This window comes from Rattus rattus, chromosome 14 (genome assembly GCF_011064425.1).
Source record: "Rattus rattus isolate New Zealand chromosome 14, Rrattus_CSIRO_v1, whole genome shotgun sequence".
Taxonomy (NCBI): domain Eukaryota; kingdom Metazoa; phylum Chordata; class Mammalia; order Rodentia; family Muridae; genus Rattus; species Rattus rattus.
In genome coordinates, this window is record NC_046167.1 from 40293724 (window position 1) to 40319230 (window position 25507).

General features: G+C 43.4%; 1 protein-coding gene across 5 annotated transcripts in view; it reads left to right on the top strand.

Annotated features, from left to right (window-relative positions):
- Positions 1–25507, top strand: part of Zfat (zinc finger and AT-hook domain containing) — a 178537-nt gene that overhangs the window by 96168 nt on the left and 56862 nt on the right. For 4 of the 5 annotated variants that reach the window (XM_032884972.1, XM_032884973.1, XM_032884974.1 and 1 more), the window contains 2 exons: positions 795–968; positions 19210–19298. In XM_032884972.1, coding sequence (XP_032740863.1) covers positions 795–968; positions 19210–19298 — 263 coding nt within the window. Of the gene's footprint in view, positions 1–794; positions 969–19209; positions 19299–19372; positions 19521–25507 lie in introns of all 5 variants that reach the window. The other variant, XM_032884977.1, reaches the window with a different exon arrangement.

Below are 25507 nucleotides of genomic sequence, written 5' to 3' on the forward strand. Positions count from 1 at the left end.
TTAGAGCTAATCACTGCACTGCACTGTAAGTATTCTTTCTCTCGGCTCCCTTCCAAAATAAAACACGGGACAAGATCAACAGTAGGAAAATGCAAGATCTAAGCATGAAGACTAACAAGAAGAGGAACATAAAGACAAGTCCTGGGGACTGTCGATAGTCATAGATGTACTCATAGAATCTAAAAGTTCAAAGTGGTCAAGAAATGCATTTGAGATGAACCACGATGGCTAGTGGGTGAAAGCAAGACAAGCAGAGTAGGCACAGTAGCTTGGGAATGGTTCAGTGCGAGTCATTGGCATGCAGAACATCCAGTGTAGTGTGACTCTGTTTATGTTATGAATGGGAATATTCTTCTAGACTTGACCCTGAGTGTCTGACCCCATTGATTTCTGCAAAGAATCTAATTCTTATTTAGTTTAACTCAGTTCAGTTGGATTTAATAACTGCTTTGTAAGTTGAGCAGGGTGTCTGTCTTTAGGGAGTTATCAGACTATAGGGAGAGCAGAGGTGACCAACTTGTTGTGATATACAAGAGTATATTGTAGAATGTTGATAGGCAACTAGAAAGGTCAGGAAGTACAGACTTGGGGACCTTGACTTCTTCTGTAGTATTTCTGTAAGGTGGAACAAGATGAGATAGGCTAGATATGGGAAGTGTGGGCATGTTGGGAGTAAGCAAGTATATTGCTTTGTTCAGATGGATGCTTTACATGGTGTGAACTATTCATCTGGATCTCCACCCATGTGTACACAGACATGTGTAAATTTACAGCTATGCATTTCTCCTTGGTAGGTGTGAAGCCCTTCAAATGTTCTTTGTGTGAGTATGCAACTCGTAGCAAGAGCAACCTCAAAGCTCATATGAATCGTCACAGCACTGAGAAGACCCACCTCTGTGACATGTGTGGCAAGAAATTCAAATCCAAAGGGACATTAAAGAGTCATAAGCTCCTTCACACATCTGATGGTGAGTTCCTAAGCCCCAGTGACCTGTAAATGTATGGCTGGAAGCTGGTATGCCAAGTCCGTCAGAGACTGTCCAAACCGGTGGGGCAGGAAAGCACTGTATTTTGTAGGATGTACGCTCTGAAAGGGCACAAGGTCCTATCCTGTGTCTCTACAACCTCTGACCAGAGCTAAGCAGTGCCTCCCTTCAACAGGCTCTGCATAAACCTTTTTGGGATAGCGGGGAGAGGTAGGCTGCTGGAGGAAGTAAGCTGTTAATGTTCGGTTCTGGAAGTTTAAAGCCTCTTTAGCCTTCCATCTCACCTTGAGATTGTAAGGACAACTGTGGTGGCACCTGGCCTGATTTTTGAGTTGATATTTTTACATCAAAGCTACCTCAGGGTTCTTACTGTTAGGACTTAGCTTAAAATATAAACAGTATGAATCCCTGTGTGCATAGCCATGAAGGTGGGTTCTAGGCACAACAAGGCCATAAGGATCAGTTCCTGTTTCAAGAGGTCATCATCTAGGTGGGATAACACAAGAGCAGGTATGCTTTTGGAGGTAAGTGTCTGGATATGCGGAGCTCAGAAGCCTGTGGGTCAAGGTCAAAGTTCTAATGGATAGGCACAGAGCACCCATAACACCTTCTGGTATGGGCTTCGTAGAACAAAGACATTGAGAAACACAGGCAGGCAAACTATACAAGATCTTACAAAGTTTTGATTTAATTAGAAATCTCAGTTGGTAGGAGGTACTTGTGAATACTCCATGTTACAATGCTAATAAGATTTCTTAATATATTGTTATTGCATCATAATTAGATATAAGAATTAGGGTTTACTGAACAAGTTAAAGCAAGTTCCATGGTGATTCTAATTCTGGAGCTTAGGAGGTGGTTTGTCTGTCATGTCTGGCTTTTCTGGGGTATATGTCCTGGGAGGAAGACCTGCTAGCTAGTTCCTTAGCAAGAATCAGGCTGAGCTTGAGGGACTTAATGGGGAAGGCTGAATGCTTGGTTGTGACTCATTAGAACTAGAGTCAGGGACTTGGGGGATATTGAACCAAAGCCACAGCTGTGAGTATTGAACAATACTTTCTTAAAAATGAAAAAACAGCCATATCAAGATGAAAAACATGCAAGGTTGGGCGTACTTAGTGGTAGAGTACTTGCCTTGCATGGATGACTTTAGGTTCCATCTCTAAACCAAGAGATAAACCCAATAATATAGACCACCACATTGGGATAAAAAGGCTTTCGTGGTCATGTAGCTACTTAGGAAGGTTTCACCTTCTTAGACAATGGTCTTGCTGATCTTGCATACCTGAGTCTTTCTGCAGGAGCTGTGCTCCTTCACATGGTAGCCTGTTTTTCACTAAAACCTGTACTCATGAATGGCATCAAGCCCCAGAGCCACAGTAGTCTCATTGTCTCCTGAGTTGTGGGAACAGCATTAGGAAGGCATTCCTGGGGACTTCCAAGGGGTACAGTGGTCTTAAGTTTGACTCTGAAATCTGGGTAAAGGCCATGGAAAAACAACTACTCAGACAGACCCTGGATAACGGCTTTGCACATGGAGGGAAGGGACTGTTGCAAACAGTGTGGTTAAAAAGCAATATGGCCTCTGCAAGGGAGAGCCTAGCAGTTGAAGTGAAGTCTTTCTTAGCAAAACTATTGAAAGTTGCAGTTTTTCTTCATTTGTTTTTTTCCCAGCATTTTGGGAAACATTACTCTGAAAAAATGTAGAGACAAGACCTTAAAATTTTCCTGGTCTCTTAGCTGTGGTGTGCAGCGAGCAATTCTAGGCAGCAACAGTGAGGAGGATCAGCTGTGTGTGGAATGTGATGTGCCTGAGGCTTGGTTCTTTGCCCCTAGGCCACTGTGCCTGTCATCTGTGTTTTCTTCCCTTTGACACTGGCTTTGCATTCCTCACTTTGAGGGCTGGCTGTAAGCAGAACGCTCAGCTCACCCACCTCTCCTACCTCCAGTGATGATCTGCTGTAGTTCTCTTCAGACCATGTGCTCTTAAACCCCTTTTTATTTTATTTAAAAAGCTTTGAATTTCTCCCTCGGATGCCATCCATAAGATACAGACATTGAAAAGGTTTTATTTCCCTCACTGAGTTTTGCAATGCTACTGTTGTATTTCCTTGGCTTCATAGAGCTCTGTGGACCTCAGTGCATTGCAGGGTTCTATAAATATCCCCCCAGGTTATCATTTGCTTTTATACCTTATGGCCTCTTTATATAGACAGAAGTTAAAAAGCTTTGCTCATTTACATTTTTCCTTTATGTGTTTACCCCCTCTGAGTTCTCTGTGGTAAAAGAAACCTCTCTTACTTCAAAACGAATTCTTTTGCCATAAATTTTATTTATAGTTTTGTACCATTTCTGAATTTCAGGTTCTTATAATCTGTTCTAGCGTCTGCAGTGTGGTAGGAGTCTTCATTTTCCCACAGCTGTCTACTGACTCAGCGTATTTATGGAGAAATCAATCCTCTCCATTTACGTTTGCAGGGCCAGAATTCCCCAAGATGCTGCGTTTCATTCTGAGATTTGGGGTTGTCCTCATGGGTTTTGTTTTAGGTCATTGCTTTAAAAGATACTGTTGTAACCAACGTAATTTTGTCGTGTATTATTCCTTCTATTTGATCTGGTAATGAGATTCTGAAGTCTCACTGGATTGTTCTCTTTGCTCGTGGAGTGATGGTCATGAAAGCATCCTTGTTTCCATCCCTGGCTCATCCCCATAAGCCTTGTGACCAGCCTGGCTGGCACCTGTGCTCCTCACTCATGCCCTGGGTGTCCTAACGAAGCCTCAGCATTTCACATGGAGGGACTTCATGTCTAACAGTAAGCTCTGCTTCAAAGTCCGCAGTGGCCATTAGGTCTACAGTACACTATCTTATTAGGAAGAATTAAGTTTCTTGCTTGAGAAACCACATAGAGTAAATGGAGCTGGGAGTCTGGGTTGAATGTTGTCTGTCCGTTCCCTGCAGGGTTACTAGGACAGGTGACTTCTCTGTTTCCATGTCATTGAACTGTCATTTTCAGCTACTTACCTACTTACACTCTGTAGTGGAGGACTTTTCATGCTTCAGTGAGGCTGCCGAGCTCCATGTATACTGAGCATCTCTTCCTGTGAGCATCAGGGTTGTTCATGGAGGCTCTCCGTGCAGAAACGTCCCACTCTGCTACCCAGGCCTCAGCCCTGCTTAACTGCCCACTGTATGTGTGCTTGTGGATGTCTACTTGACTCACTCTTTTAGATGCCCCCACATTCCACTGCTCAACACCAGCTTTTGCTTTTCCTCCACACACCCACTTTTCTGTGAGCCACAGGGATAGCCAGACGGTGTAATGAGATAGTAAATATTTTAAGTTTTCTGTTCCAATTAGTTTCTGCCACATTTTTAGCTTCCATTCTTGTTCTTACAAACCTAATCGAAAATGTAGAAAAACAACTGTTCTTAACAGGCAGATAGATATATAAAAGCAGGAAGCAGCATGGAGTTGGTGTGGGTCTTATGCTGCTGACCCCCGCTGCATGCACCTTTAGTGAATGGCTACCCATTTTCAGCTGCTCTGGTAAGAAACCAGGTCAGTTTGGACAGCCGTATTCTCACTCAGAAAAGATCCATTAGCAAGCTGTCATGTTCTCTTTCACGTGATCTAGAATTCACCCTCTACTTCATAACTCACAGTGCCCTTTTTTGTCTATAACACCGTCCTGTCTCGCTTCTGTTCAATTTTTTAATACAGCATATTTGTTTCATTGGGAGTATATAAAAAGAAAGAAAGGGAACAAATTCGATGATTTCCTAACATGAGCTCCTGTCTGAACCCAGCTCCTCTGCTTGGGTCTGATAAGGAGATGGCATTCTAGGCTTTTCCACCCGGCTCGATGCCCAGAGCTTCAGGTGCTCTGAAGACGACAACTCCATCTCCAGCTATTCGCCCTGGCTGTCACCTCTACTCTGCTAGTTTACTCTCTGATGTTCTCTGGGCCCCTGGAAAAGTGTCTGTTGGCCTCATCACCTGAAAAGCTGATATTCTTTCTGAGAGCTTTGAGAATTCCACTCTCCGCTGAACCATTCAGGTCATAGTAATCCCTGCTCCTGTTTACAGGCCACTGGTCTGCTGTAACTCAGCTCGGTCTATTGTGCAGATACCCTCATGCAGGTTGTTACTGTAGAGGACGACATAGCATCAGGGTCCTCCCTCAGAGGTGAAAGTGTACTTTGGTCATACTTATGCTCTATAGCTCTGTCTTTGATCATGGTGGGCACCATAACCAGACTTTTACCAATAGTTTTGGTGACTTTTTCAGATCAACCATAAAAGAAACCCAAGCTTTGTTTGAGAATACCGTACTAAATCCCAATACTATATATGATGATTCAAACAAAAAGGTTTTGGCCGTGCTGGGGAGTGAATAAGCACTCTGATATTGAACTACAGCCTCACCGCCTCAGGCAGAATATTTTTGAGGACATTTTGGAAAGCTAATCAAACTTCATGCACATATCAAAAATACACGTTACATAACTGAAGTGACGTGAGCGGTAGGACAGAGTTTATACCTGTGTATACCACATACTCTGTCACACTGCTCAACGCTCTTCAACAGTGTTCTGGCTGTTAGACACATTTCAATTTCACAGATAAGAGGTGAAAAATATCTCAGAACTGATGAAAGAATATAGTCAATGTAGTTGTGAACATGAGCTCAGGGGAGAGAAATTGTCCTTGTCATCCCTGTGTTTCAGGGAGTGCAGTGGCCTGGTTGCTGCTAATCCACTTCTGCTCTTTGCTCTGGGGCCTGTTCTCCTGCCTGCAGCCAGTGGCCCTATTGCAACAGAGGCCATATCTGTCCCTTTGGGTCCACAGCCCTTCCTCCAGTACAGCTATGCACATTCTGAGTCAAATCTCAAGTTAATTCTTTTCTTTTTGTTTGTTTTTGTGAAACAGGGTATCTCAATGTCCTGAGACTCACTCTGTAGACCAGGCTGGCTTTAAACTCAGAGATCTCCCTGCCTCTGCCTCCTGGCCAATCCTCAAGTTCTTTGCGGGGTCTACGTGGTCAGCTCACCTACCTCCTCTCTGCCCTCATCTCTTCTAACCCTCCCTGATCTATCTGCTGGATACATAGGTCTCCTTATCTCCATTCTGGAATACACTTCCTCTTCTCAACAGAGATTTCGGTCTTTCCTGAAGAACATTTCTGAGCCTGTCTTTCTTGGGTACCATGTGTCTGAAGTCTCACCAGTTGTCTAGACTTGTCTGCTTTTCACACTCCTCTCCCGGGCTGTCTTCTCAGCTGTCTTGTCTAGTTGATTGTTGCCTCTGCCCTTGGAGGAGCCCTCCTGGCAGTGACCTCATGCCCTTTCCTCCTGTGTGTTCTGTATCTCTTTAGCCCTGTCACTCTCCAGTGCCCTGTAGCATTCCCTTGTTTATGGGTTTCCTGTGTCTTCCTCTAGGCCGTTAGCTCAGCAAGCAGGCATGGGACATGGTGCATTTGTTTTGTATATACAGCCTCAGAACAGCACCTGGGTTCAGTAAAATTTTGTAAGGTGCAGATATGAAAAACAAAAATCTAAAACTTCTCATATAGAGAGGCTGGGCTAAAGCCCCACTTAAAAAATGTCAGGTTTTTTTTATCGCTTCATCTTAGATACTTGTATTAAATCAAGTGCATGTGAATTAGGTATTTTAAAACCCACAGTTGAGGAACTCACTATTCAATGAATCTTCTTGGGCACCTCTTAATGAAGTAAGAGGATGGTGACTCATTGCCCTCTCTTCTACCTGCTTGTGAATCTAATTTTTCACACTTACTGGCTTATTTAAAGTGATCTATCCCTGTGTGTTACATTTCTCTTTCCCACAGGAGCTCATTATTGTAACTTAGAAAGGATAGGCCGATCTGGGTGAGGGTTTTACTTATAAAGGTTTCCCTGTCAGTATGAAATTGATCTGTTAGGGGCCTGATCAGTCAGTGGTGTAGACTCTAGGGGGAAACCGTGAGACCACACACTTTGGCTTTTTACATAGATATACATGATGTAGAAACTCGAGGTTTCCACTTGTTTGGGTGTATGTATGGCTGCTGAGGAAGGATGGACCCCACGGTGCTTTTCTCTTACATAATCAAGTGTGAATCCTTTCATCATGAAACACGCAGTTCTTTGAGGTTCTCTGTTGATTCCGTGGAGTCTTTACTTCCTTTAGTTCGACCTTGTTGTATCCACTCAGGAAGACTTTTCTGGTAAGATTTATTAAGAGGTGTTTTTCAGACTTCAAGCCCTTGTGTAATAATTAAACAAGCTGACTGGGATTTAGAAATGAGCTGAGTTCAGAAAGTAACTTCTCTCCCTTTACTTCACATCAAGAGCTCTTGTAGCTGCTCATTGGTTGGAATATTCCTGGTGATGCCAGGATTATTTCCCCCTCCCTTTCCTTCCTTTTCTGTCCTCTAAGAGAAAGCACTGTCACTCTGGGTTAAAGTACATCTGTGGCTCTAACTTCTCAGAACTGTGACAGTCAAGAAGGGCATACGAAAAACATGTGTAAGCAGCCTGCACCTAGGACAGTGTCCTGATCTCATCCTTCCTTCCTGTCTTTCCCTAGAAAGAAGCCTGAGAGCAAAGGTGGGTGTGGGGCAGGTGATAGATACTGCAGGCCCCTATGTGTCTTTGTGGGCTGCTGCCTAAGTGGTGTGGGGAGAAAGTGAGCTGATGCCAAGGGCCAAGGGGATCATTTTATATGTGTGCTCTGGTCCATATGAAGCCTTTTTATTTTTCTCAGACTTAATCTGAACCACAAGAACTGTGAAAAAGAATCGAGGCTACTGCACAACATGTGCCTGTGAGCTTACTTGCCTTACTCGCTTGATATGCAGATCGAGGTCACAAATTAAGTGATGTAGAGGTTTTGTGCAGATGGATGCCTGACACAGTGTCTGCCACTCCAGCTGAGGCCTAGTGCCCTACTCTTTCCTCTTCTTTTCTTTGGTTCTGCATTATTGCCCCATGTTGGTCCCTTCCTCTTTGTATAAAAACTGATGCACTAATTACAGGGAGTCATCAGCAGGCTCAGTCTGCAGTTGCTTGAAATTCAGCTTTTTAAACTACAGAGACGTCTTATGCCGTATTTTTATTGCTGTAGCTATTTCTGTTCTGGTTTGCCATTGCACAAATTACTGCTGATGCTCAAACTATGAGCTGTGGCTCTGCAAAACTCTAGCAGCAAAGAGCTGGTGCCGCTTCCTGCAGGATGCTCTCCTTGCTGTAGGTGGCAACCTTTGAGTGGCTGGCCTGCTAGAAGCAAGAAGGCAGAGCAGGTCAAAGGTCACGTAGAACTCTGTCCTCAGGCATGACACAACTATTGGTATTTTGAAGAGCCATGATGATAGACAGGAAACCCTCACAAGACTGTTCCCACTGACATTTTCTGGTAAAAGGGGTGAGAACACATGAGTTTTATAAAGTATATTAAGTCATACCCATCACTGAGGATGGTTAGCTGTTTCAGGGGGATCTTCCATGGTGTGGCTGTTCATAATTATCCAAGTTTGTGTAAGTAACCACCCTAGAGCATGTGTGTGTGTGTGTGTGTGTGTGTGTGTAGTCTTTGTCTTAGAGTGAATAGAAATGAACACTTTGGACATGTTCACCAAACACTTCCTACTATACAACCTCCTTAGCAGATTTGTAACCAGGGCTTATTTTCGATGCTGCTGTAGCAAATTGCTGACGGTGTAGTGGCTTAGCGCAGTGGTGGGCTCATGACATCATGCCTCTGGAGGCCCTCGGTCTGTGATTGTGCTGTCAGCACAGCTGCACTCCTTCATGAAACTCTTGGGCAGAGTGCTGTTCCTTCCCTTGTAGTGCACGGACTGTGAACCCCTTGTTTTAGCAGCTCCTTCCTCCAATTTGAGAGCCACCAGTGCAGTGTCTTTTAGTCTGTTCCTGCTTCCTCACGTCTATTTTCTGTCTCTGATCCTCATGCCTCCTTCTTCAGATGCCATTAGACCCTCTACATATTCCAGGATAGGTTCCAGCTTAAGAGACTTTACTTGGTCATATCTACAGACTTCCTTTTCCCTCTACATAAAGTATTGGTTTCATATTTGAGAACTTTTTGCTTTTGTGACACATATGGGTCATTATTAGCCTGCTACCCTGAGGTAGTGGGCTCACACCAAGTATTTGGGCCTTGTCCTTGCTCATCTCTAGGCCAGGGTTCTCAAAAGCACAGTACTTGACAATAGTGGCTAGGGGAAAACAAATCTACCTTTTCTTGGACATTCTGTCCTTAGGACACAGAGCCATAGAGAATATCAGAGTATTACTGTAGGAAAAGGGTAAACACTACTTTTCTGAAAAAAGTATATAAAGCAACTTTTCCAAAAATTCCTAAAGATTTACTTATGCAAAAATTACCTTTTTCAGTAAGACTGGATAAACAGTCATGAGACATTTCTACTTTATTCCTGTAGATTTTTTGCTAGTAACAGTCTAGGCTTATGAAAATTCTTTCTCTAAGAACTTCAGGATTTCTTCAATTCTAAGATACATGTAAAGATCGATTTAGCAGTGCTGTTTGCTTAACAGACATTGCAAACAAGTTACCTTCGGTCTGCAGGCATCTTCCGTTGTTGTGGCTTTGTGCTCAGATGTAGTCCAAATGCTAGAATCCAAATGCAATGGCTTAAGGTTCTTTGGTCATTGTATTACTTTTTTATAAAACTCTATTTAAAGCTGTAACCTGTCCCTGAGCACCCGATGAAGCAGGCACAGGTGTGGGTAAAGGCAAAGATCGTTTGTTCCTCATGGCGACCTTGTATATGCATTAGAGCAGGGCTCAGAGTTCCCCTCCCTTGTGGGCAACCACATGTTTCTGTGCTTCAGCCTCTATTTCAGTATAACTTCCTGCTACAGCCTAGAGGTGATGCTTTGCTGGCTCCTATAACCACCTATGTACCTGGTCTTTCTTCTACAACAGGCAAGACATGGGCAGTAACTTCTAGAGAGGTCTGCTGGACCTTCTATCTAAGATGAGGCAGGCCATTGGGTGACCACAGTCCATCTTCCCCTACTGCAAATCGCTCCCTGTCCCATTTGCATAGAGTAGGTCAAGTACTTGTCCATGAACAATAGGGCCTGAGCAAGGGCGAAGCTGAGGAAGATTCACTGTATTCCGTTTCTGCCCATCGGGTGGCAGTTGAATTTAGGAAGTATCTGGTTCCCAGGCTGTGACTAGTAGGTCAGAGTCCATCAGTGGACATTTGCCCATATTCAAAGAATGAGCCAGGAGCTCCTATTAGTTGAAGAAATAGAAGAGGTTATGATAGCCAAGGACAAAGAACAGTTTCCCAAACCTTCCAAAGTCTCCCTGTCCTAATGCAGTTGCTTCTGATTTCTCACACTGCCTCTGACATTTGCACATGTGATGTCTATATCATTGCATCTGTATAGCGTGTGTGGCTTCGTTATTTCTGGGATTCATCCAGGTTGCCATGCCTTTGACTTTTAAACACCTGAGCCCTAACTCAATGAAGGGAAGTTTTCTAACAATGAGATGGAAATCCTGCAGTTGAGTTGAAGGACTTTGTTGCCTCCATCCTTGAAGGGACCAGTACTGCAAAACTCGGGGGCTTTCTGTGGTGCAGTCCCCGTAAGGAGGGCTGTCTCCACTTTCTTTCACATATCATCTAGGAAAGACCTGGATCAGAAAACTTCTGACTGTTTATAGCAGTGAAATCTTGGTTCAGAGCACAATAGCTGAGATTAAACATAAATTGGGCCCCTGTCTCTTGGGAGTAAGGAATTCAAGACACTTAGCCTGAAAAAGTACTAAATCACGAAATAGCCAGTCTGGGGTTCAGAAAGACAAGAAGTCTTCTTAATCTTCCACATCAGGAGCTGTTGGCACCATTTTTGTTCCTCAGTGTCAGACCTGCCTCTGTACGTTGTGTGTGAGAGAGGCCATCCTGACCTACTGGGGATGATGCTGATGACCTGGGATTTTTTACGCCAGAGCACATATGGCTTTAAATTACAGGGAAACTTTCACCTTCATATAGGTTTGCATGGTTCTGTCATCAGGGAGTGAGTGACTCCTAGTTGATATATGTGTTTGATCCTAGGTAAAGTTTATATGGATATGATTATATAGCTATGATAACACTTTGATACTGTAATCACTCTTGATGCATGTGGAGCAATAGATAAACTGGCTTTGCAGTTATATTAACGTGGTGACCCATGGCTTGCTGAAACATCTCCTTAGTTTTAGACAGTCTATTACTTTTCTACCCTTCAGTGGCTATAGTCTGTGTCAGGGGGTTGTCTTTTACATGCGTACCTTCCCTTAATAGGAGTCCTCCTTCGGATACTTTCTACCACCATACTTTTGTTCCTGTGCATTAACCAGTGTTTTACTATTTAAGTACTTTTACCAGAGACTTGAAAGTATAATATCTTTTTTATCTTAATGTGTTCAGTTTTTAGTACTATGTGTTATGAAAAAATGATTAGCAATCGCTATCGAGTCTTCTGGGTTATAATTGGTATTTATCTGACAACTCATAAAGTTGACCAAGTACTGTACAGATTAAATGACCTACGTTTCATGAGGCTTATGTATCATGTTCTAGGGTTTTGTGTGCTTGCTTTTGTAAGGAATTCTGTTGGTGGCCTGAAACTGATTTTCTTTTCTCTTGAGGAGGTGTGTATTCATCCATTACTTGCTGGTTTAGGAGCTACCTGTACTGGAGGTCTTGACCTGTGGAAAGAACCTTTTTGAGGAGCCAAAACAGACAGTGGTTTATTGTGAAAGTCCTTAGCCTCTACAGAGACAGTGGCTATTTCTTTTCCCAAAGCTGGCTCTGTCTACTTAGCCACTCTCTTTTACCATCTATTTCAGCTTGATGTCACATCTTCACTGGGGCCTTCCCTATAAATCAGCCCTAGGACCATGCTGCCTCTCATGACCTGCATACTCCGCACTCTGTGTCAATAATCATTCTTCGTCCACATTTTTATAATACTTTATTTGCATTCTTGCAGGTCTAGGCCTAGGTTAACAGACAGAAGTAGGAAGCCTCCAGATAACAGTTACATCTGGCAAATAAAAGTTGATGAGCTCCAGAGGGACCAGCTCCATGGGCTTGCTCACTTTTGTCTCCTGTAGTCAGGCATGGCTCTGGCATATAGCGACTGTTTCATGAGAGTTGATAAGTACTGAACACAGGTCTCAGGTTGCCATCTGCACTCTGCACTAGCTACCTTGCCCTCTTCTTTTTGAGACTCTCTCTTCTCTCTCTGTCTGTCTATCTCACATTGTCTCCCTTAGCCACCGTCTACCCCCATGCACACTGCTACATTTTTAAGCCACTAATTGTGACATAATATTTGATTCATTTCTAGATAGTTCAATTTCTGGATCAGCTCAGGCCACCTGTTTTCTAGTGGTTTAGTCCCTTGTGGCTAGAACTGGAGATAATACATAGGCTGTGTCCCAACTCCTGTCATACCTTCAACTTGACTGGGGAGAGGGAAAGGGAGTGTGTTGCAGGATGTTTGATCATACCTTAAATCCCAAGATTGTGTTATTTACTGAAAACAACTGTTTCTGGTTTTGGTGTCATTTAGCCCTTGGAACACACCTTTAATCCCTCTGACTGAATACAGATGTGCACTTAATTACCTAACAATGAAGGTAAAATTATTTGTAGAAGGAAGCACCCATGTTTGAAAGTGATGTCTAATTGAGTGGCAAACAAATTGATGAATTTGACAGAATAGGATGTGCCCAACTCTCACAAGAAGAAAGAGGATAGGGAAGCTACTTGAAGGGCAATGGGGTTGGGGGGGAGAGCGAGAGCGTTTTACTGGGACAGTTGTACAGAGACACGTAGCAGAGAAAGAACAAGTTAGACACAGGTGAAGACAGAATGAGAAGGAGCCAGAAGATTAGAAGAGATTGCTAGTTAGTTTGAGACCAAAGAGAGTTAAGGAGAGTCTGAGGAGGGCGGGGTGGGGGGCAGACTGAATCAGTCAGCTTAGACTAGAGTTTGAGCCAGAACAATAGAGTTGAACCAGCCAGTCAAAGATCAGAAAGTACTGGAAGGGGTGAGCTTATTCAGCAGTCTCAGAGGCTGAAAATATTCTAGGCCTTGATACGATTGTCCGGAGGTGAGAATCTTCCAGGATTAGGTCTAGAATACCAGACAGAAGAAAGAAGCATCCAGACAACAATAACATCTGGCAAATAAAAGTTACTTGTACAGGGTGTCTATGCAGCCCCAGTGAATGCTGCTGTAAGCATTCATCACTGGTCTCATCTTCCGTAGGCCCTCAGTTCTCAGCACCTAGGCTGTAGAATGAAAGGCTTATAGTTCTGACTCCAGCGTGCCCACATCTACAAAGGAGCTCACAGCTCAGCAGAGGTGCATTGGTTAACTGCTCTAGCCTCATGAAGAAAATCTTCTCTTTGACATCCCTGGTGACAGCAAGCAGAAAGTATAAACTTCCACTGTCAGGAGGCTGAAAGTCCAGTGAGTGAGATAGATGGCACACATGGCAAAAATCAATAAAGACATGCTGTGTTACAATGGGAATCTTGAACCTTCTCAAGTACTGAGGAAATGGGTTTGAAAGTAAAAATATAAGTAAAAAATGATCAGTTTCTATACAAACATGAGCTTCCTAGTACTCAAACTGAATCAGTAAGGCGGAGTATGGGGACTGTTATTCTATATTGGATGGCTGTGGAGTGACCCAGGAGAGATGACACTTGAGTGTAGGCCACTGAGCCAACAGAACGTGGATGACCTGAGAAGCATCCCCAAAACAGGGAAGAACAGGCTCTGGGTGTGTCGAGTGAAGAGAGGAGAGATGGAGTCATGTGATGGAAGGCCCATGCAGCCATTGCAGGCTTTGAGCCTGTGTTGGGGGTGGAGAGGCCGAGAGCTTGTGGGAGGCTGGAGCCAACAGTCTTTCATAAACGCATTGATTCCACACTGCTTGTACTTTACACAATCGTTACACTTTTTCTCCTCTATCCGTAGTCTGTGTAGACAGCCTTCCTTAGAGGTTAAGCTTGGATTCCCTTAGAGAATGCCAGGGAAACGAATAGCAAGAGGAAAGGAGGGTCACCACCAAGTAGCCTGGGGGCCCCCTGTGGAAACAAGGCTCCCTCTGGTCCCCTGCATGTACCCCGTCTCGTCTCTCAAGGGCTTATTTTTAGGGCTCATAGTCCTGTGCTTTAGTCATCCTTACAGTAGAGAGGAGTTTGTGTTTCATGTTGTCTACTGTGGCCCCTGATTATCCAGGACCACATAGGGTGAACCAGTTACTTTTTCTGCGACTGTTTTCTTGGGTGTCTTTCAAATGGACAGCCACTCTGTGAAGGCCACCTTTATATGTGAGAGGTTCTGAGCACCATGACTGGTGGCAGTTATGTCAGCCCTCACTGGATGAAATGACTCTCTGTGCTTGAAGGTAGAATGTATCTGGGTCTGAGTCTGGGCTCTCTTGCCCCAGTTTAGGACCTAGAAAACTACTTAGCTCTGATTTGCCATCCAGAAACTGATGATACTTCCTGCCTCCCTGGTCTCTGTGCCCAGGGGGAAGATACACACCCAGCTCTAGGGCAGCTAAAAGATGCCTAGGAGTTCAGTAAGGAGAACGAGAGGCAAAGATGGGCAGTTTTGAAAATTAACCTCTTTTGCTTTGTTGTTGTTTTCCTTCTTGGGTACTGTGTGGTTTGTATCCACATACAGCTGTGTGATGTTCATTGTCAGTGTTGTGAGGTCATCTTAACCCAGGAAGCACTAGCTTGCCTTCCATGTTATTCATAATTCCCAGGTGTATCTTGCTGGGATCCACGTCACAACCTGAAAATTGCTTCTTTATAACTAGTCGGAAATCTGCATTCCCTTGTTTTATTTAGGCAATAAAGATCATGTAACTATGTTTTCAGGCCTGTTGGTTGGGACACTATTGCCTGGCTGGATTGTCCAGGGTGGGGATGGCCTTTTGGAGGCACCCACTTTCCTTATGTGATGCAGAGCCTTGAATACTAGGTCATTTCATTTCTTTCTTTCAAAGTTTCCTTTAATTTTTTTTATCTTTTAAATTAAAATACAATTATATAATTTTTCTCACTTTTGTTCCTTTTAGTCCTTTCCATGTTGTGCCCCAAACCCCACTTCCTCCTGAAATCATGGCCCCATTTTGTTGTTGTTATTATTACACCCCTCATACACATGCCTCATATATAAATGCCACTTGCTCAGTTTGTTTAGTTACTTGCATGTATATAATTTCGGGGACAGCCACTTGATATTGGAAAACTGATTAGGGGGCTTATCCCTAGGAAAGGCTAACTCTCCTTCTCTCAGCTGTCCTCAGTTGCCTGTAGTTCTTTGTCTGCGGGTGGAGTCCCATAAGAGTTTCCTTTTCAATGTTAGCATGTCTATTGGTATTGTAATTATTCAGGCCTTGTTTAGGCAGCCACATTGTTGAGGTATCATGGATAAAACTTCTCTGTCATTTTTATGAGATACATTCTCACAGCAGTTTTCTGGTCCTCTGCTTTTTCAGTCTTTCCACCGGATTTCCATCAATGTTCCTTCCCCTATCCGTAAGTGCAAGGAATCTGCTATACAGTCAGTTTGGGTTAGACATCCACAATTACTTGTGGGTTTGTTGTTGTTGTTGTCATTGTCGTTGTTGTTGTTTAGTTTTTTGTCTTTTTTGGTTTTATTAATTTTGACCTGTTGTGATTTCCGCTAATCATCTCTGTTACAAAGAAAAGCTTCTTTGACAAGTCATGAGAGCTATATTATATCTGTCAGTATACTAATAAATATTTTAAGTGCAGTTAAGATTCATGCTGGTTTAATAAAATGTCAGTAGTAGCTCTCCTGTAAGATACATAACCTCATCTGTGGATGGTTGACTGTGTTTTCAGTATCAGACAGGATTTCCTTATGCTTAGGGTACCAAACTCTAAATAGAGAGCTCCTTGTTACCACAAAGATATGAGTACCACTACTGCTGTTATTTCTGCTATGATCACTGTCCTTGTTGTTCATAACTACTTATGAGTATTCGTTGCCTCCAATCCCTTGGCAATAGCACCTGCTAATATTATCAAAGTTTTTTGTCAGGCTGTATATCACACACACACACACACACACACACACACACACACACACACACAGAAAGAGAGAGAGAGAGAGAGAGAGAGAGAGAGAGAGAGAGAGAGAGAGAGAGAGACTAGTAAAATCTAGAGTTTGGAGTTCATACCCTTAAGATGAGAGGTATATAACTCTAGTATTAATATTTTTGAACCATCTGTCTTTTGGTTGTTGTTTTTGCTGCTTCTATGAAGACTGTTATGTGTGTAAGATGTAAAAGCTTTCTGTTTGTTTCTTACCTATTTCAACTTAATAAAATACATGTAATATGGTCATATATGTCTGAACCTAGACACTGGGTTGCTGAGAGGAAGAATGCATGGCAGTTGATGACAGCCCATCTTGTGAGCAGGTAGTTAGTGTGTGTAGGGTGGGAAGCATACTGTTGCATAGGGTGTGGTTGGAAGAGAAGCCTGATGCTAAATGAAATGGAGAGGGTGGTGACCTTAGGGCAAGACCTACCCAGCCAAGTTTTCAACATGTAGAAAGGAATTAAAGAAAAGTTTAAGCAGTGAAGAAAACCATCAATATCAGAAAGCGGATGAAAATATATTTGAGAGATGGAACCAAGTTCCAGCCTCAGTAGTAGCATTGGCTAGGTGGTTCTGGTTTTAGACTGAAGAATAGAAGAGAGGGCTTGTGGAAGCTCCCTCCATTACTAAGGAAAGTGTCTGAGGTCAAATAGATGTCAGGGGTGTCCCTGCATGGAGACTGAGAGAGGCCATTTCATGAAGTTGTGAAGGTGAAGTCTGGATTGTGTTGGAGACCCCAAGATGTTGGAGAGGTCAGAATCATGGGGTGCTTGCCAAAGACAGCTGCTAAGAGGGAGTGGAACCAGTGCCTGACAAAGAAGTATGTTGCAGTCAGCAATGTGAAAGCAGTTGAAGATCTGAAGAGTGCTTTGACATCAGATGTGGGGATGCAGAATTTGGAGATTGCCCTGCTGGTTTTTATTCTTGCTTTGATCCAGTATTTTCTCATGGTGCTTTCTTTACTCCCTTTTGGAATGGTAATGTATATCCTGTGCCATTATATATTGGAAGTATGTGATCTGCTTTTTGATTTTAATTTTATAGAAGGTTGCATTTAAGAGATTGCCATGAGTCACGGAAGAGACTTTGGACTTTGAAGAAGTCTTGAGACTGTGAAAGACTATAGGGACTTTTGAAATTGGACTGAATGCATTTTTCCATTATGATATGGCTACAAGCCTGTGGTTGCCAGGGAGTGGATGTCCTGGTTTAAACAAGCATCCACATATTTGAATGGTTAGTCATCAGGGAATGGCATTACTTGAAGTAGATTAGGAGCTGTGGCCTAGTTGAAATGAGTCGCTAAGGGTAGGCTTTCAGGTTTCATAAGTCCAGGCCAGGTCCATGTTGCTTTCTTCCTGCTGCCTGCTAATCTAGATGTAGAATTCTTAGCTCCTTGTCTACCTGTGTACCCTCATGCTCCCCAGCTTAATAATAATGAACTAATCCTCTGAAATTGTAAGCAAGACCCCAGTTAAATTCTTTGTTTTATGAGTTACCTTGGTCTTGGTGTCTCTTCACCTCAATAGAGCAGTGACTAAGGCAATGGGTAATGTCTCAAATGTTGGGTTGAGGGAAGAGATCTGAGTAGAAGGTGTAGATATGGGCATCAAGTGTAGGAATCACTCATGTGCAGTGGGTGCAGAATGAAAACAGTATGGGCTAGAACACTGTGGGGCATCAGCCTATAGAGAACCAAAATACTTATTGGCTAGTCAGAGAGACACACTTAGGTGCTGATGATGTAGTACCAAAGAATAAGGCTTTCTAGTCATAGATTGTCAGTAGAGACTCAGGTAGTAGAGTCATTGACAAACACCAGGAATGACATCTACCATTGGCTTGACTAGTGGTTACTTTGGTAGGAACAGGTGTCAAGACCAGTTGTGACTTTGCTCAGTTTGCTTTGACTTCAGGGGTTCAGAAGAGGGGAGTATAGGGAATGGAACTATGGAGCAGTCTTACTAGTCTGGTCTGATGGAGATGTGTAGGGTTCCACATTAGAGCAAGAATTTTTGGGATCCATACTGCTGAAGCAGTAGTTGTGTTCATGTAATGCTGGCACCATTAGGGCTATTTTTTGCTGCAGAGAGTAGGTCATACTTGTTTGATTACATATTTGTATGGTTGCAAATGGAGATTTGAGTTACTCTCATAAGGAACAGGGTGCTGTGTTCCACATATCCATTCTTTGTGTTGTGTTAACATGTTCACCCAGTCCCCTGATTATTGAATATTGCTAAAACAGTGATTTTCTCTGACATTGTCTTTGGCACTTCTGAAGGTATGCTATTGGCTCTCCCACCAGCATGAGAACTTTGCACAGTGTTCTTTTTCCACATGGAAAGTCTTTCTACAGATTCCTCTGGTGCTCAGGACCTTATCTTCATTGAGATGCCCCAGATCCTCAATGTTTTGCTTCCCTCTTCTCCAGATCAGCTTTTGACTTCCTGTAGACTGCGTACTTCCTGTTCCAGGAGGAACATGTGGCTGTTTCATGATTCTGACCATGGTGTGGCCTATTCTGCTGCTCTTGTGCTCTCTCTCCCTCTCTCTCTCTTCCCCTCCCTCCCTCCCTCACTCCTTCCTGCCCTCCCTCTCCCTCTCTTGGTCTCGCTCCCCCTCTCTCTCTGTCTCTCCCTTCCCTCCCTCTCTTCTTTCCTTCTGTCTCCTCCCTCTCTCCCTCTTTCTCTCTGTCTGTCATAAACACTCCTCTGTTTTCAGTGTCCTTTCTAGGTGGCTGGGCATACACTTTTCTCCCTTTAGGAGTCTGCTGTAACGTTACTGCTCAGAACCTTCTTAGACAAAGCTGGCTACTCTCCTCCTTCAATGGGTGAGCTCCTTTCTGGACCTCCTTGCTGACAACTGATCATGCTGCCTTGCATCTGTGTACTGCCTTCTTGACCCGCTCTGAGAATCTGCTCTCCCATTGGCAAGGGACACCTGTGTGTACATGGCCCCTTTACATGCAGGAGCTACAAGCCTGGCAATGATCACTTTGTCCTCCGCTTCGTTCCAGGGAAGCAATTCAAGTGCACGGTGTGTGACTACACAGCTGCCCAGAAACCACAGCTGCTGCGACACATGGAGCAGCATGCCTCCTTCAAGGTAAGAGGTGTGCAAGGCAGAAGTGGGGAGGACACAGGTGGACGCACAACACTTGTGTTGACTTTGTTTTTCAGCCCTTTAGCTGTCATATGTGGAGTTTACTTTGTGCTCCCTCTTTCCATAATCATAGAGTTTCTCTGTGTTTTGGAAACCAAGTCAAGGAAGAGTGTTCAAGAGGATGCAGACAGAAAAGAAGGCATGCACTTCCCACTCAAAGCTTGAGTGAGTTGCGAGGGCTGTGGTGGTGGTGGGGGCAAAGTACAGACTTAGGGAGGTGTATCTGTGCCTTCAGAGCTTGGATTACTGCAGGTAAATTGTGTGGTAAAACAGGTGTAATAAATCTCACCAGCAGGCTTCTGTCTGAGTGGGAGAACATTCTGGTATACCCACTGTAGTGCCCACCCAGCACAGTGGTTCTCAACCTTCCTAATGATGTTTCCCTCAAATATAGTTCCTTATGCTGTTGTGATTCCCAACCATCAACTTACTTTATGGCTACTTCGTAGCAGTAATTTCGCTACTATTGTGAATTGTAATGAAAAACTGATTTGTGATCCTTGTAAAAGGGTTGTTTGACACCCCTCCTTCAAGGAGTCATAATCTACAAGTTGAGAATCACTGGCCTGTTATGTACAGAGATTGGAGGGTGGAGTCCCTCTGGGTTTTCCTAATGCTTGTAAGTACTGTTTCTTCCATGTGTTTGGTAATATCTACTTAGCCAGTCTCTCATGGAATTGTGGAGAGGAAGAAAGATGGCCCACTATGTCTCTCAATAAAAACTCTGCATATCACTTAAGTCAGCTTGACCCTTGACATTGTTACGTTTGCTGATATGTACTCGGGAAATTGAATTTTTAAGGTTTGCAACCATTTTGCTCTAAAATGCCTACTATAGAATCCCATAGAACTGTCTAATGTGGAAGGGATGTTGGTCACCGGATCAGGCTCTCTCTCACTGAACACCTCAGGCGCTGACTCTGTGTAAGGAGGCTCATACCTGTTACCTTAGAGCTCCCCATGGTAAATGCTGCCACCCTTGCTTATCAGATGAGAAACCTGAGCCTCAGAAGTGAGCTGATTAGTGCTAGTCTTTTCTGCCACAGACTCTCATTTCAGCTGGTGTTGTCATGTTGACCTTGTCTGTCACTTGTGAGGTGAGAAGGACCTTTCCCAGCAGCAAGCTCATCCTGTGTTCAGGACAGCTTGTGAGGTGCCTTAGGGCTTTTCCTCATGGATTGAAGGGCTCAAAGCACTCTGAGTGTGGGCACACACTTTTAGCATCCAGAAAGCAAAGGAGCGAGAACTTAGACTGCATCCAACCAATGTTCAGTGCTCTTCGTGCTGTGTCTTAGTGACTGGGCAGAAGGGAGGGCTGGGAAAGCTACAGTGCGGCAGACAGTTTTGAGGGAGCTGATCTGTCCACAGTGAGCATGAGTTGCTAAGGCGGAACCTACACGTCACCGAGTACCAAGTAACTGAGTCTGTTATATCTTCAGTTTTATCCCTATTTTTGTATATAATTAGATCATGTCTTATGGGACACAAACAAAGTGCATTTACTGTGCTAGAGATCAGAGGACCAAAGCAGCCTTCTGTGTTTGTAGATGAGAAGCCAGGTCCACTGAGAATAATTCTAGCTGCTGCTGTCTCAGTGGCCTTTGCAGTCATTTTTGGTTTACATTGATCCTGACCAGAACAGGCGAAGCAGCCTTTGGCCCTGAACTAATTCTCAGTTTCTAAGGTTTTTGACTGTGGCTCAGGAGAGGAATGGGGGATTTATTCTGTTAAGCATCCACACAGGCAGTAATACATGTCATGTCTTTGGCATCCAGTTCAGAACCTGTTGTTGCTGCATTTAGCTGATCCCTGGGCTATGGCTGGTCTCCCTCAGACTCCCAGTGGGTTCAGGAACCTCTTTATCAAGTAGTACCATAGCTTAAAATGAAACTCTCCCAGGTTGTGGAACACCACAGCCAGCCTTGGTCTGTCATCCTGTAGCTTTTCCATGTCCGTTTGTCTAAGGGAATTTCTCAGTTAGCTCATAGAGCTGCATGAGGTTGGTCCACACCAGCCACCGTCATCCAGACAGTAGTAATCACCCCTCTGTATTCTCCCATCCAGACAGTGGTAATCACCCCTCTGTATTCTCCCATCCAGACAGTAGTAATCACTCCTCTGTATTCTCCCCTCTCTCACCTCATGTTGGTTTCCTCTTGGTAAAATGGATGTTGTGTTGAAAGAACATACATACTTTATAGTTCTGTAACTCAACAGTCTAGCATGCTGCTCTTGCTCCCAACTGTGAATGTTGACAAGGCCAGCTCTCAAGCCCATGCCCTTGCCTTTCCTCACCACTAGAATCACCTGCAATCCATGGCTTGTAGCCACTTTCTCTGTTTCAAGGCCAGTAACATGGCATGTCCCCTCATAACTTCTGCTCTGAATTTCCTGTCTGACTTTTAAAGATCCATTTTGGGTTGCTGATGGTGGTGGGGTGATGTCAGAGAGATGGCTGTTGGTGGAGCGCTTTGTTGAACAAGCATGAGGTTCTTTGTTTACTCCCCAGCACTCACATGTAAAGCTGGCTACAGTGGTGCATGTCTGTAATCCTGGCGCTGGGGAGATGGAGACAAGCAGATCTGATCATGATACTTACCCTAGTGGAGTCAGTGAGATCTGGCTTCACTGAAGAAACTCTCAGAACATAAGGTGAACACGGATTACAGAGGATCACCACCCTCACATTGGCCTGTGGCCTCCATGTGCCCCCAGGCTGACATGCACATGGATGTATAAACATGTGTGCACATACCACATGTACCTGTACACACACACACACACACACACACACACACACACACACACACGGGGAGGGGGGAGGAGAGAGACAGAGAGAGAGAGAGAGAGGAGAGAGAGAGAGAGAGAGAGAGAGAGAGAGAGAGGAGAGAAACAGAGAAACAAACTAATGCTTACTGGGTGTGGCTCAGGTGGTATCGTGCTTGCCTATCATGTACTCCATTTCAGTTTCCACCAAGTAAATACAAAATGACAGCATGTTTGTAATCTCAGCACTCAGGAATTGGACACAAGAGGCTCAGAATTCAAGGTCAACTTTGACTATGTAGAAAGTTCAAGACCAGCTTGGGATTCAGGAAACCCTGTCTCAAATAATAAAATGTTTAAAGGCCCCTGTGATGACACTCCTATAACCCAAGTAAAGTCTTTTTATGCTTTGGCCAGCTGTCTGAACCTTAGGTTCTGTCCTTTAGTTATTACTGGGTTTTCTTCAGTGACAGGGGGTGACCCAGGTCTCATCCATTTTAGAAAGCCTCTTAACTCTGAGCTAATAGCACCGTCTACTTCCTGTAGTCTTCGTTCCTTTTAAACAGTTTCATGGATTAGGACATGGGCGTCTTGAGAGGGCCACTGTTCTGCCATCATATTCCCCCACAGTTTTCCTTTCCAGTCTGTCTGTGGAGGAGCTGTTCTACGGAGGCCAGAAAAGCCATCTCGCCTGCTAGCTAATGCTGCAAAGCGCTCAGGCTTCTCTTTTGACTACCCCTCTGAGTGGGCAGGGCTCCTCAGGAGATGCTACTGAACTTCTGCAGTTAGTTTGCAAAATGAAAACAATTTGCTTTTCCTGAGGTAGACTTAATAATTTATAGTATATGACTTGTGACAGGAAACACTGAAGTAAGGCAGATTCCTAGATTGTTTTTTTTTTTTAAATGGCACATTTCTATTTATGTATTTATTTAGTATTCATTAAACAGGACTTGAAAATGCTTATAAATTTCTTTCTCCATAGAATCTAGAGTGCTTTTGAAGCATTTTTAAAAGATGAGTTTGCAGTCCAGCAGTAAATGAGATTTTTTTTTTTTTTTTGATGGAAATCACTGCACCAGCTTTACCACTGATAAAGCTTTGTTGGGTTCTGTGGCATAGCTGAGTCTTGGTGGTTTGCTAAAAATGCCCTTCTTTGGCATCAGAGCTGAAGGAGGGTAGAGGACCCTCACAGCTGAAGGAGGGTGGAGGGCCCTTTATGCAGTTAGAAGCATTGCATTCCCTTGAGTGTTTCTAGTTATTTTCACACTTCATGAAATAGACTTACAAGCTCCTTGTCATTGCTGCAGAAGTATTGAGTTCTACGCTTTATTTAATCTTGCCCCTCAGTTGAGTCCTTTGGTTGCTTCCAGTTTGGGCTGTTATAAATAACTGCGCAGTGGACATCTTCATGCAGGAAGCGTTTTCGTGTCTCCTAAAATCTAATGGGTGATAAAGTTGAGAGCCAAGCTCATCACACCACTGAGAAATCACAGATATTGCCTGCAATCACAATGCATTCTCAAGGGCAGAGTCTGTCTTGACCTTGCACGGCTTAGGGACTGACCTAACTGGGGAAACGGGGATTTAAGAACAACAGGCACACATATAGAAAAGCTGGAGTTTTATGGTGACACACCAGCAGCCCGGAAACTCAGTGGGTTTGTTTTATGAATTCGAATCATGGAGGTGGCTTTATTATATGTAGGTGAAGTGAATGAGGAGGCAGGGTCAGCTCATCTATGTAGGTGGGTCTCTGAATCAGAGAAGTCGCAGACTATAAATATCAAGGAAGAAGAAGTAACAGTCCATATTACCTGTACAGACTGTCTACATCCACACATGAACCAGGGAAAGGCTTTGCCTAACTCCAGGAAGGCTTTGGGTCTGAGGCACTGGGATCCTTGTCATGGTTGTGCTCATGTCAATGATACAGCTTCCTTCAGGATGTACCCACTTCTTCATATTCTCTCAGGGCTTCTGGTACTCCCCACAATAGTCAATATGCTTAACCTTAGAGGAGAGCTGGAGAACGCATCTAGTTGTGATGGGCAGCCCCCGAGCTGGAGGGTTTAAACAATAGGCTGGTCGTCATGTCTAAATGTACAATGCCTGTATTAAATACAACCAGGAATGTTTGCTTAGTTCCATGACATTTATGCCCCTGTTAGGCCAGTGAGCATGCATCTGCAGGTGAGTTGTATCGTAGTTCAAACAAACTATTTTTAAATGAAGTCTTGCTTTTCATCTAAAGACAATGCTTTATTTTATAGGCATCACATTTTATCCATCCTAAGTTTGAGAGTTATGTTCTTAATTCTGTTGAGTCCTACATCCTTTGTGTTGTCTAAATGCTAGCTCTGAAAATGTAGCCCTACTGTACTTTTTCCTATCATGAGAGATGTGGTATGTGGATGGTGCTGCTGCTGGAGGAAGGCAGGGGAGAGAGGAGGAGGGGAAGAGAGAAGTGAGGGGATCAGGAAAGGAGATGGCTAGAAGAATATCCCAGGGATATTATATCATATAATCATATATCATATAATATCACAGCCTCACATATAAGTGGTGGCTTAGATCTTCCCTCCTTGCTGAGTTGAGCCATTCTCTTTCCTTGGATTATTTCCTAGCATGATTATCTCTTTCATTCAAGGAAACTGAGCTTTCTCTTAACAAACTTTGAGATATCAAGGCCTCAGAATGGTATTCTGAGATTACTCTAAAATTCAAGAGAAAGGCTGAGCAGCTAGAATTATTTTCATATGAGGTTTTTAATTTATCTTTTATTTTTATGAAGAGTTTTCTTATAAACAAGTATGTAACAAGAATTGGTCACAAAAAAAGGGAATAACTTGGGTACATGATAAAAAATGTTCAACTTCATTGATTAAAAATCAGCAAAACTATGCTATGATCATTTTTCACTTGTATCAGTAAATCTCAGAGTTCAAGTACACATTCCACTGAAGGCCATGAGGGAATCGCTCTGTTCAGATACTGTTGTTGGGAGTAAAAATGGCCATGTTCCCCAAGGAGATGAGTGCAGCAGAAACTGCCCCAACTGCAGGTGTGTCCTAGAAGATGTAAAATGGTCACTTGTAAGAGCTCATCTACTGCATAGATTCTTGCAGATATATGAAATAACCGCGTAGGGTCATTTATCAGAAATAGGTAATATATGCATGTATAGGGTAATGGTTAAGTTAGAACTCAGCAAAATGCAACAGAATGATTTGTAGCTTTAAAAGAGGCTAAAAATCTCTCTCTGCTCACTTTTACAGAGAGATATTTAATCTGTTAAGAAACTGCAAAAGGAAGATTAAAAATGATAAAACCATATTTCTTATGTTTACTTTCAAGGCTCTGTAAAAAATAAATGCAATAGAAAC